The sequence below is a fragment of the Archocentrus centrarchus genome, chromosome 7 (genome assembly GCF_007364275.1).
Source record: "Archocentrus centrarchus isolate MPI-CPG fArcCen1 chromosome 7, fArcCen1, whole genome shotgun sequence".
Lineage (NCBI taxonomy): Eukaryota > Metazoa > Chordata > Actinopteri > Cichliformes > Cichlidae > Archocentrus > Archocentrus centrarchus.
Genome location: NC_044352.1, coordinates 20,132,493 through 20,145,444, shown reverse-complemented (window position 1 = coordinate 20,145,444; position 12,952 = coordinate 20,132,493). Strand labels below are relative to the sequence as shown.

At 39.8% G+C, this 12,952-nt stretch overlaps 2 protein-coding genes across 2 annotated transcripts; one reads left to right on the top strand and one right to left on the bottom strand.

Annotated features, from left to right (window-relative positions):
- The first annotated feature begins 2,001 nt into the window (after positions 1-2,001).
- Positions 2,002-3,773, top strand: tac3a (tachykinin precursor 3a). Its single transcript, XM_030734844.1, has 7 exons — positions 2,002-2,140; positions 2,478-2,594; positions 2,684-2,783; positions 2,930-2,959; positions 3,052-3,105; positions 3,214-3,280; positions 3,546-3,773. Exons 2-7 carry the CDS (start codon positions 2,493-2,495, stop codon positions 3,562-3,564), a joined length of 372 nt encoding a protein of 123 aa, XP_030590704.1. The 5' UTR covers positions 2,002-2,140; positions 2,478-2,492; the 3' UTR covers positions 3,565-3,773.
- Positions 3,774-4,202: 429 nt separating this feature from the next.
- c1galt1la (core 1 synthase, glycoprotein-N-acetylgalactosamine 3-beta-galactosyltransferase 1, like a) lies at positions 4,203-11,093 on the bottom strand. Its single transcript, XM_030734843.1, has 4 exons — positions 10,845-11,093; positions 9,618-9,882; positions 8,508-9,172; positions 4,203-4,958 (listed from the first exon to the last, which is right to left on the bottom strand). Exons 2-4 carry the CDS (start codon positions 9,826-9,828, stop codon positions 4,623-4,625), a joined length of 1,212 nt encoding a protein of 403 aa, XP_030590703.1. The 5' UTR covers positions 9,829-9,882; positions 10,845-11,093; the 3' UTR covers positions 4,203-4,622.
- Positions 11,094-12,952: the final 1,859 nt, after the last annotated feature.

Genomic DNA, 12,952 nt, shown 5'->3' with positions numbered 1-12,952 from the left:
CAAGGATGTCCTGCTCTTTATGCACAGATAAATATCAGGGAAGCACAGAAGAACATAATTAAGCTGGAGATTTATTAATATTTAACGATACGTAACCACTGCAAACAAAAGTTTAAATTCATTCAGCTAGCCAAGTGATTAGAGTCTAATAAGAACACAGAAATTTGGCATGCATGGAAACACTTTTCCTAACACATTCACAGTAAATGATTTCAACACGGTGCTAGCCCGTGTGTGTGTGTGTTTTTTTTCCTTTTACATACTGCATCACCTGTAACCACCAATGCCTATCTGCTGTTACTGAGCCAACTGTGAATGTCCAGCTGACCTGTCAGGACTAGAGATTGTCCAGCTGTCTGCAGCTCTGAGAGAAGCTCATGCATAATGACACTGCAACAGATTTGGTATCGAGTGGGATGGCAGGAATGGATGACTTCCAAATGTTGTAAAGCACAAGGTACAAGATGTATTGTTGAGCATTATGCAGGGCATGTGCCTGTAAGGTCACCTATAGCAGGATGTCCACAGTGACTAATGCAGTCAATACAGTATAGCTACTCACCTTATCATTAAATGAGAAGCTTTCCCCGCAATTGCATGTTGTGGAAAACAGCCACTGGCACTCTTTCCCTGTGTTACTCTGGGTTGCTTTGATTACCAGGGGAGATAAGAAAGAAACACTCATCAATAATGTAAAAATGCAATTAATGACTTCCCCACTTCTGACTGATCTCCCATCCCGAACCCCTGCACTGTTGCAGTCCCCACCCCAACCCACCCCCACACAAATAGAGACAGGAACAAGACAAATATGGGAATGGGAAGCCATTGCTTAACATGTGAAAGGCATAATTTGGATTCTAGCCTAATGTTTTGTTGTTAGTGTCACGCCCGCTCATATCGGCCTTAAATCTCCAGACCACAGTAATTGATCTACATTGCTTCCTTTTGCCTGCATTACAGTTTGAATTTCAAACTTTGTTTTACTGAAAAATCCATGCTTGTTTGCATTCTGAATGCATAAACAAACACAAGTGTAATTGCTTGTGTAATTGCAAGAAAAATTATGGGTTTGGTATTTGCACTAAATTTGAGCTGTTTTCAGCTGCTGATGAAAACATGTTTTAACATGTTTAAACACGTCTCAGGATTTCTGTGAATACTAAAAGTATATATTAAATTTCCAGACTATGCTGATTCAACTTGAAAAACTAACTTCATTGCAATGCTTGAGCATTTTAACCAGGATATATATATATATATATATATATATATATATATATATATATATATATATATATATATATATATATATATATATATATATATATATATATATATATTAAAAAGTCCCTCACCGTAGTTGTTTGTAGAAGTCAGGTGGTGACATTTCATCTCACCACCTGTCAAAGGCCATTTAACAGAGGATTTAGCAACCGTGAAAATAATCTCAAATGATGTCTGAATAACATGTTACTCATTGTGTCAGGACTGGTATGAGGATGTGTCTGTCCAGGCAACAGCTCAGTGTGTCAGCTTTAAGACTGGCTGTGCTGAGAATATTTTCACAGTGATTTTAAACATATTCAAGTCTTGCTTTGGAACTTCAGCAGAGACAAATCGTATGTGTTTTATTTCCTATTCTGCCTCCTAAAAAAATATAGCATGTGCATATAAAATTAAAAGTCATGTTAACCGACTTCTAGATTTTTTTTTTCCAAAACCAACTGCAGGGAGAGTCTAATCTATTGCAAATGTGTTCAGTGGTGTACTTCAGTCCACGAAACCCAACAAGTATCCTTGTCACGAAGCCTAAACTTTCTCTCTCTCTCTTCTTTTTTCAAAGGGTGTGCGTGTGTTTTGTGTGTGGGGGTTGGGGGGTGGGGGGTGGGGGCAGAAGCTCTCAGCATCATCATGACCATCAATGAGTAGGCTATGTAGCCTTCAGTGCAACGTGATAAAAGAGTACTCCACCTACGCTGCTGATTGGCGTTACGCAGGTATCCAGCTATTATTTATTACCCCAAAGCCTGGGCGCCTCATTTATCCTGACTGGATCTCACAGCGGGATCTATCGGTTTCCACTCTTGGACACACTCAGCTGACTTGCCTACCAAATTATCTGCTCGACAGAAAACAGGTAAAAACTAAAACGCATGTCTGAATGCTTAAAAATGATCTTTAAAAAAGCCGTTATCTTATTTTATAAAGAAGTAAATTTAAGGCTTCCTTTGACACTTTGGTAAACGAACACACGAAACCACTGCCTAAAACGACTCTCCGTGTTTTTCTTTCATTGATGAATATGAAATAATTATTTACTGGTTATGAAAATTTTCCTTGACTTTGCAAACCTTAAATCGTGCGTTTTTACGCACCAGTTGCATAGTGCCTTGCGCGCATCAGGTTCCTTAACAAAAAGACAATGCATTTTCCCATAATGAAAACCCCTCATAAAACCAAATATTTTTACACAGGTGGAGCTGAGAAAAATGAGAAGAGGTTTGCTACTGGTGACTTTGTTCCTCATTATGGAATTTCGGTACAGCCGGTGCAGATGCGACGAGCCCGGATCGCGCAGACCAACTTCAGATGTAGGTTCCGGGAGCGTAATACCCACGCAGACTGTTAGAAAATCTTTTACAATAAACATGTTTTTTTTTTTTTCTTCTCGTTATTGCAGCAGACCACAGGCTTAGATAACTTCAAGCGAAACATTCTGAAGAGGTACAGCGACTTGGATTATGACAGCTTTGTGGGACTGATGGGCAGAAGAAGTGCAGGTGAGTCTTTTCGACAGACGAACATGCCCCGCCGATTACGTTCATACATTTCCTGTAAAAGTACAGCAGTAATGCTGATGTGATAAAGAATATTTGATGTAAAATTTCTGAAAATTTCCGTGGTCTTGTTTTATTTACTACATCAGAGGCCAACGCTGAACAACCACCTCAAAAAAGTAAGATCTTTGTAATTTACTGACATAAAAACGGCCGCTTCAAAATTGTCATAAAATAATGTACTGGCTTTTTTTTTTTTAATTATTATTAGGGGAGATGGATGACATTTTTGTTGGACTTATGGGACGGAGAAACTCAGAGTCTGGTGAGGTTGGCCATTCTCAGCAGTCTAATACCCATGTCCTGTTAGCTCTGTAGCCATTCATATTCATGTTTCCTATTCATCGCATGGGTAATGTATCTTCTCTCGCAGATAATGTTCCCTGGAGGAGAGTGTATCCAGAGAGGAGAGGAATTTTTTTCAACAAGTGTAGGCTGAGGTGAGCGCCTCTTCCTTCTCACTGAACAGACATCACCAAGTGTCGGCTGGTTAGAAAAATTATAATCCTGCATAAATGAGCATAAACCCGTTTTCAAACAGAGGAGCTTAAGATTTATGCTGTTTTAAAAAGCACTTATGTCATCTGTATGGGTTTTTTTTTTGTTTTGTTTTGTTTTGAGTAAACGTCTACATGTAGTTATTTAAGCAGTGTATTTAACGGTATTTATAGTACTTATTTGCATGTATGATGTGTTTTGTTGCAGGTTACTTCAGGGACTGTAGACACAGAGTTACTTTCATCTGGCTACAATGACAGAATATCACAAAGAACATAAACAGCGAACCAAATGTCTAATGGAAACAACAAAACAGACGTGATTCCCACTGTACCTGTCAGCCGGCTTATGAAAGTCACAATGTACCAAGCATACTGTACGGTTTTATCTGGAGACAAAGCATAATTAGAAGTAATAAATTCTATTTCTTTATCATGTCATTCTTTTTCTTAAAGGTCAAAATAAACTTAATTTTTTTTTTATACATAATTCATTCATTTAAATGTTGGTGCATTTTCAGTTGCTGTTTAAGTGATTCTTCAAGCTGGGCTCATGTTGAGACAATAATGTTCGATCACAATGTTGGGTTAAATAAAATCAGATGCTATGGTTCTCAAACAGAAGCACAGGAGGGTTCAAATATACAGTCAAAGGTTAAAAAAAAATAATTTTTTTTACAGCACAGTTGCTTTCATTTCTGAAACATTGGAGCATTCCTGCTTCTGGTTTTAAAATTTGTGTTAATTGGCTTGAGTTGCAAATGATTTCAAATGGACATTAATTTTAAGTATTTTACAAAGTATTTTGTTCTTCCTATTTAAAAAAAACAAAAAAACAAACATCTTTAATAATTTCAATAATGAATTTCATATTAATTCAATTTATTGCTGTGTCATTACTACAAATTGGGATAATACTTTTTACCGCATCACTCCAAGCACACTCTGGCTATAATAAATTCAAACACTGATGATGTTAAATTGCGGTTAAACCAACTGTTCACGTTCGTTAAACAAAACCAAGCCATATGTAGGTTCCACTGAATTATTTATCATCTTTAAACACTGTTGTCACACTGGATGGAATATACTGTAAGACTTCTTAGTGCATAGTAGAAGGGTTCTCTGAAAAGTCATGCTTTTTAGCACAGTTCCTTTTAACCAATCACAGAGGGAAAGTAGCCACATATGTTCCTGGTGCAGTTTCTCATGATGATCAGACACACTGCAGTTAAAACACATTCAGTCCCACCTAAAATACAGAACAACATCATTGATGTCTGTCTTACTCGACTGCAGTCCTGTTCACAGTGAGGTGGGAGTTTAAATTCCCTCGCTCCCTCTCCTCTGACACCGTATCCTCTTTGGTTTGGTTTCCACGGACAGAAAAAGCAGCAGTTGTGTGAGTTTTTCCATCCTTCACCCCCTGAACTGCTTCTGGTCCTGCCGTTACGGCTGCCTGTGAGTGCGGGCTGACATTCAAACCGTGACGTAGAGAGGGCTGGTAGCGTGGAATATAACCATATGCTCTCAGGTGGTAGGTGTAGTACTCCATCACGTACATCAGCTCTGCTTCGACATAATGAAACGATACCGCCAGGTCTGAGCAACACTGTGGACCCTAAGGAAGAATAACACACAGGTTACACACATAAAACACAAACAGAATAAGAAAACGAAATAACTGCACAGCAAGAAATGCTAACATTATATATGTCTCAGAAGTATCACTACTTCTGAGACAGTGTGATCAAAGTCTCCATCTTTGATCACACTGATATAGTTGGTGTTACTGTAAATCAGTGAGCATTGCTTTACTGCTCAAAAGAGAACCTGATCAGTAATTATCCTTGAACAAAGTGTACGAAGCTCTCTATTTTAGGTCTCTGAACTGAAATGTAATTTTCTGCAAAATCTTGTATTTAATAAAGATAAATAACCACATACGGTACAAGTAAAAGAGACAGTGCTAAATAGGAGCATTTTTCTTGCAAACAGGATTTTGTTGAGATTACTGCTACCAGTTCAGTGTATAAATCTCACACAACAACAGATCGATAGGCAGGCAGACAGATTACCTTCTGCACAGGTACCAAACAGCACAGCCACACTGGTGTTCTTCCATGTTGCTCACATTCAACTTTTTTTTTTTTTTTTAATAAGAGAAGTTAAAAATGGGAGCAAAATGAATAATAAATGCATAATATAATTATAGTCTATATTTTTACATTTACTTTTTATAGACTACAGCAATACCAAAACTAGATGAACATGTTTGTTTCCTTCTACCTGTGAGACTGGATTCTAAGCCTGAAAACTTAATCAAGAAGAAATTTGTACCATTTCAAACTGTCACTGGGTATGCAGCACCAGTGAGCACAGTATTCAGCCACAGGGCAGCATATATATGATTTAATAAAGAACTATACAGTTTGCATATTCATTTTTGTAAGTGTTGCTACACAGTGGTACAATATGGCTAACTTGAGTTTTATTGAAGAAATACATGTATCCCAACAGCCTATAAAGAAAATACAAGAACTATTCATTAGAATATATTTTTCATAAATTGGTCACATGCTGTCACAAATTTTCCTTTTCATTGTCTGAGGGGAAAAAAAGAATAATTGCTAAAAATATTAAAAAAGTAAATTTCTATTCTCATTTTCCTTTCAAAGACTGGGAACAAAGCGGCTCCATACACAGGCAGTCACCGGGTGACAGTATCAGTAATGAAGCTGCCTCATTTTAATTGCACAGTACAATAGATTAGTTGCATCATCAGCAACAAATTGACCAATTTTCCCCTCTGTTGACAGGACATTGTCTGTGCTGCAATCATTTCTTTAAAATTAACTCTCTTGTTCCAACTCAAATATTCTGTGCAAGGGTCAGGCACACAACCTGGATGTGCTCGATACTCACATATTCATTTATTTAGTCATTATTCTTCTGATGAGTCATTTAAATCAACACCTATATTTTTAAATTTATTTTAATTTAATAGCAAACAGGCAGCAGTTTTTAAGATTGATTCTGAATTCACAAAACTAAAATATATATGAAATTTATGAGATATAAATTAGTCAAAATTATTGATTATTCCTATAGATGTTCAGAGAAGTTCTTGCAATGCTATTTTTTCTGTTACTTGGTTAACTCGGTAATTCTGTTTGGGGTGATAACCCTAGTTGAACTCTAGGTTCTGGAAGGCTAGTGTCTGTGTCATGCACATTGTATAGAAAGCAAAAATGAGCTTTCCAATAAAGAGCTGGATAAATGTATTTATACAATTTATTTATGAACGACCTGTGAACAAGTGGTCACTATTTGCAATAATCTCTGATCAAAGTAGTTTAACCACTTTTTCTAAGTAGCTTCATTTTATCAAATTAGATTTGCACTAAGGGTAGTCTTTTTTTTTTTTTTCCTCCATTCAACCTATTGAAGTATGAAGTCACAAAATTTGAAAAACTGTGCTTTGAAAGTAGTTTCTCCAACACTGGACATGGATAACTTGCAGTACTGTGAAGGCAGCATTAATACTAAACAATATGCACCCATCAGCCACTTCATCAACTTCACCCTGCTAGTACTTGGTTGAACCTCCTTTTGCCTTCAGAAGTGCCTTAATTCTTCATGGCACAGATTCAACCAAGTGCTGGAAACATTTCTCAAAGATTTTGGTCTATGTTGACATGATAGCATCACACAGTTGCTGCAGATGTGTTGGCTGAACAGCCATGATGTGAATCTCCCATTCCATCACATCCCAAAGGTGTCCCTGTTGGATTGAGACCTGGTGACTGTGAAGGCCATTTGACTACAGTGAAGTCACTGTCATGTTCAAGGAACAAGTTTGGGATAATTTGACCTTCATGACATGATGCGTTATCCTGCTGGAAGCAGCCATCTGAAGATTGGTACACTGTGGTCATCAAGGGATGAACATGGCCAGCAATAATTCTCAGGTAGGCTGTGGCATTTAAACAATGCTGAGTTGGTAGTCTGCCAAAAAAATATTCCCCACTTCATTAAACCACCACCAGCCTGAACTGGGACAGTGGCAGGATGGATATATACGTTAATGCTGTTTACAGCAAATTCTGACCCTACCAGCATTTTTTCCCCTATCTTCTATTGTGCAATTTTAGGGAGCCTGTGTAAGCCTCAGTTTCATGTTCTTAGCTGAAAGGACAGGGACCCGGTGTGGTCTTCTGCTGCTGTAGCACATCTGCTTCAAGGCTCAATGTGTTGTGCATTCAGAGATGCTCTTCTGCATAACTAGTAATGAGTGGTTATTTGAGTTACTGTTGCCTTCCTAAAATCTCAAAGCAATCTGGCCATTCTCCTCCAATGTCTGGCATCAACAAGGTATTTTTGCCAAGAGAGCTGTCGCCCACTGGGCATTTTGCTCTTTTTTGGACCATCCTCTGTAAACCCTAGAGGTGGCTGTGTGGGAAAGGTTTCAGAAAATGAACTGGCTGGCTTGCAGTCTAGATATGTCATCCATTGAAATCATTTGACATAGCATGACACTAAAAATAAAAAAAAAAAGGCCTGAACTGCTGATAATTTATGCTATATCAAACAAAATGGCAAAACATTTCACTTTCAAGGGTCAAGTAACTGGTCTCCTTAGTTCCCAACAGAGTTTTGTTCAATAACATGATGCCACACAGTGGTAAGCATGTTCCTGTTTTAACTTTTCTGAAATATGTAGCTGGCACCAAATTCAAAATTAGATTCTGAATAGATTTTTTTTTTCAAATAGATTTAGCATTTAGTCTTTGAACTACTTTCAGTTAAAGAATTTTAACCAGTATTGCCTATGTCACAGTAGTCTCTTTCAATAAGGAAAAAAAAAGTCACTGACATACAATTTAAAATGAAAGAATTCTCCCCCTTGAAGGGCAGATATACACTAATGACATTAAAGGATTTCTAACTTGAGGTCCAGTCTGTTACCCGCATGATGTCGTAGTCTGACTTGTCCCTTTCTAATAAGGTTAATCCACTCAGTGTGTCTGCCTTAGTTAAGCACTATGAAAAAGCTTTCATGGATGATCTGTGCACGAAAATGTCGATTTGTTTGATTTTTACCACCTCATTGTGTAATTCCATTTCAACGTTGCTCGCTCACAAATAAAACAGATATGAGGGGACTTGCCTCAACAATTGGGTAGTAGCAATAGCTCCAGTACCAGAAGCTCTTGGAGAACTTGCCAGTTAGATGGTGCTCTGGAACAAATGGGTGAAAAGTTTCTCGCTGCAAAGTGTCCCTGGAATCTCCTGCCAGTACACCCATCTTCTCCAAACACTGCCCCAGCGCTAGGTCTTCTACAGGGGTTGTGTGTATGCAAACCTTGGTACGAAAGCCTTCGACAAATCTTTTGAGGGCTTCTTTACTGAGCACATAACCTGCTCCCCCGCTCATGTAGCCTTGTTTGGTGTAAGGCTTGAAGCGTTTACCAAAATAAATGGGTTCTTCAGGGGAGTGGTTGGATAGAATCCAGCGCAGGTTGTCCACCACCACATAGGTGTCATCGTCCGCTTTTAAGAACCAGTCTGCTTCATTCCCATGGTGTTCGTAGACATAATGGAAAGCTCGAATGGTTTTCCAGTAAAGCTGGTCACGGCCCTCCTTAGTTCCCAGGCCCACAGTGGGGAAGTCAGGATCCTCCACAGAGCTCATGAACACCACGATGTTGCAGTGCTGACTCCAGGTAGCCCTGACATGTCGGGCCCTGCTCTTCAGGTTATACGGCCCTGTCATCACCCAACACAGAACACGTACTTTCTGGTACAACACGTCTGCCAGCTGGCTGTCTTCATCTAGAGGGACACAGCACAATACATAGCAGTGATAACTGATGTGCAGCGGGTCTAGTGTATTTGATGTTCTACTAGTCACATCACACTTATTTTGATACATTTAAGCAACTGTTTACATATCCAGTTGATTCACTTCCACATTCTAATTATTATGTCCATGCTCATTTAGAAGTAGCATGAAAAACAACAGTGGAGAAATTGCAGCTGTGCATCATAGCCCACAATAGAGGTAGGTATTATCATCATCATACAGTCTACTAACATCAAACTTGACGCTGTGTCCAAGTTTATTGGATCTGTAAACCAATCTGGACATTGGTTTACAGGAATACAAGGTTTTAACTTAAAGGAAAACACAGTGAGTTTAGAACATTTTTTGTAATGTAAATATATGAAAGTCAATAAGAACCCCCCCCCCCCATAGGGCTGAATGACTGTAAAGCACCTGTACGGTGAGGAAGGAGCAGATTGATGAGAGCAGTTCCTTCCCTCCTCCAGGCAGTTGGCCTCTCCCTCACAGCAGTGGCTTTTTCCTGAGCTCCTGACAGCACAGGGTAGCTTCTCTCAAACCACACCTGGCGAAGGAAGAAGTACATGCTGCAGGCCCCTAAAACGAAGCCCAGCGAAAAGCCCCATCTGGAGCTGGAGCCCTTCATGGTGATAATGTCTCCACAACTGCGAGGTCCGAGTTAGAGCATGTCTGCATGAAACTACAGCACACTTGATCAATTTGATGTACAGCCAAACCACAACTGTCAACAAAGTCAGCCACTAACTTTCTTTTTGCTACATCTGTACGGTGCATTATAGTAGAAACTGTGTCCCCACTGTATGTAGTTGTACAATTAATTTTGCTATCATTGTTTTTTCAATTGCAAGTCTAAGTAATGAATGACATAGTATACTGTGATGATTGTCACACTTTTCAGGCCAAACTACAGTAAATTTAAGAGACTTGCATGTCTCTTAAATTTACTTTAGGCCGCTGGCGCAATAAAACGACAAGAAAACCACACAGTGAATCACGCTGAAACTGCACTGACACTGCAGAAGACGTATATGATGCAGGATGTGCGCTAATGTTGACATAATGATTAATTCTGCTGGTGCTTGGAAAAGCCGCCTGATTTATAAAGCTGGCGTCACAATAGTACTTCCTCCTTTTGTTTAGTTTAAAGGCAGGGTGACTTAAACCGATCTAAGATGCATTTTAACACTTTAACTCCGTTTGTTATTAGAGCGAAAGGACTTTAGAGAAGTGCTTTGACACGGATTTCACAAGTCACTGTCGGTGGGCCGCTGGCAGTGTTTTTCCTTGTGTCTGACGAGGTTAAAGACCCCAAATCAGAGACAGATGTTAACGATTAACCTGACTAGAAACGTTTATGGCTAAGCCGTTCCTCCCCTACTTTATCCAGACCATAAATAACATTATGTGACAATCTGGTTACCATAGTCAGTGATTCATCCGTTTAAACAAACAAACAAACAAACATGATGGAAACTGCTGTGGCAGCAAAACGAAGCCAAAAGGAATCCGGTTCGTTTTCTGTATTTATACTGAAATATTATAAATACCCACGGTTCTGTGTATGTCCACTCAGGGGAAAAAAAAGATAAAATTAAATAAAAGCATTTAATAGCTACTTCCTCCCTCCTGTGTGTTATTTACCTTCGCTGGGGATCAGTCATTTGTGAGCACGATATGCCTGCCACCCCAAACAGCAGCTAAGCACGAGAACGCAACACCTGCCGAGCACACGGTTACATGCAGGCCACATTCATCCGAAACACTATTTCTCAGTGAAGTCCTCCCTGTAATGGGCCGCCAAATAAGATGATTACCAAGAGAGAAACACTACTGTGCAGATTTACATTCTTCCACCTAACTGATGGTAAGCTGCGAAAATGCACGCTGTCATTGGTCGCACGCCGGTGACGTGTGAGGAAGCGCTCATCTACGTCTTGAGAAATAATAACGACAAATATTCGCCTGATTGTTTCAGATGATCAATCAAGATTTGTTTGTCACATGTTAAACGGATTATTCTGCGGGACGGAGGGGGGGTGGGGATGAATACACAAGGTGAAGGATGGTGAGGCTTTTTCCTACAAATCATTGCCACTAGATGTCACCCTAACAACGCCTCCAAAAACCTTCAAGCCATATTCTGCAATCACAAGCGCTATCCGTTTATGCACGCAAGATTTAAGGCCCTCTATAAATTATATAAAGTTTCCGTGAAGCATCCGCTCCGAAGAACTCCACCGGACAAGCAACAAATAATTAAGCGCAGGTAGACACGGTTAAAGTGAATCATACTGTTTTATTCTAAAAGATTGTGACATTGTGAGCTTCAAACGACGCAGAATAAGCACTCGCCTATATTCACACATATACATTACTCGTGGTTGAAATTTAATTCATTGTTTGGACTACTCAAGATCAGAACTGCAAAGCACTGTCATTAGTACTGTTACTATCCCCCAAGGGCTAGATGTCTGTCCATGCATCCACCAGTACAATGCCAAAACAAATCAATGCATACATCTTCTTAACTGCTTATTCAATTCAGTGTTGTGGCATAGACAAAAATAGGGAAAGCAGATTTTAAAAGAAGAATTTTGTCAGGCCCACTGCTCCAGCATCTCCCTCCTAGGTAGGAGCTGAGCTCTCCTCTCTTCCTTTCCCAACCCCCTTGTCTCATGTCATGAGTGGTTTCAGGTATGCCAGTGGGTCAGGCACAGCAATCATCCAGTCTCCTTCAACATCTGCAAGTTTATATACCAACCCTCAACTCCAACACAATACCAGTTTGTAGACTCAGGTAATTTAGTCAGTTTGAATTTACCAGCATATTTGACCATCTTGTCTAATCCTGCCTCTCCTCCCTCACGTTGCCGCTTTTAGCCACCTAACCCAGACCCTGAAGGACTCCACTTTCAAAGCACTTGTGGATATGTTCTAGAGTACACCCTGAACCATCTGTTGCTCTGGATCCCCATGATCTGACTCCCCATTTCCCCTTTGTCCTACCTGGCAATAAATACCGACTCAGCTCCCCAGTTACTAAGTACTTTTAGACATTACCTTACAACAGCTCTAACCAATAAAACTGTGTGGCTGTAATCCTGTCTTGATCTCTGTTCTACAACTGGGTTTTTTTTTTTTTTTTTTTTGCAATCTACATAGGTCTCCACCGTAAGTCTAGCATCCTGAGCCACAATGAGCAATGGAAACAGGGCAGGTGAGGATTAAGTGTCAGAGCTGCTCCAAGAATGCTGCAGGCAGCTGAAGACACAGTGATGAGTAACAAGAAGATGAATTATCATGTACCATTTTCAGATAGCAAAAGTGGCTGATATGAGGAAATCCAACCAGTGGCTAGAAAAAGCCAGCCTAAAGGACAACACAGGGGCTCTGATCATGGCAACACAAGAACATGCCCTAAGCACCAGACCTACGGAGGCAGGAGTCTAGCACAGCCAACAGAACCCAAGTTGCAGACTGTGGAAATGTGCCTCAGAGATTATCCACCACATTGTCGAAGGATGTAAGATAAAAGCTGGGACTGTGTAAACTGCGAGGCACAACCAAGTGGCTGGAATAGTGTACAGGAACATCTATGCTATATATGGACTAGAAGTCTCCAAGTTCTGATGGGAGACCCCACCAAAGGTGGTTGATAACAACAGGGCGAAGGTCTTGTGGGACTTTGAGCTCCATACAGACAAGCAGCTGCTGACCAATCAACCAGACATGGCAGTGATTGATACCGA

Coding starts and splice junctions, on each gene's coding strand:
- tac3a (XM_030734844.1), top strand. CDS start 2,493: ATGAGAAGAGGTTTGCTACTGGTGACTTTGTTCCTCATTATGGAATTT. Junction 2,595..2,683: donor CGCGCAGACCAACTTCAGAT/GTAGGTTCCGGG, acceptor TCGTTATTGCAG/CAGACCACAGGCTTAGATAA. Junction 2,784..2,929: donor GATGGGCAGAAGAAGTGCAG/GTGAGTCTTTTC, acceptor TTACTACATCAG/AGGCCAACGCTGAACAACCA.
- c1galt1la (XM_030734843.1), bottom strand. CDS start 9,828: ATGAAGGGCTCCAGCTCCAGATGGGGCTTTTCGCTGGGCTTCGTTTTA. Junction 9,173..9,617: donor GCTCCTTCCTCACCGTACAG/GTGCTTTACAGT, acceptor GTGTCCCTCTAG/ATGAAGACAGCCAGCTGGCA. Junction 4,959..8,507: donor GCTACTACCCAATTGTTGAG/GCAAGTCCCCTC, acceptor ATTCTTCCTTAG/GGTCCACAGTGTTGCTCAGA.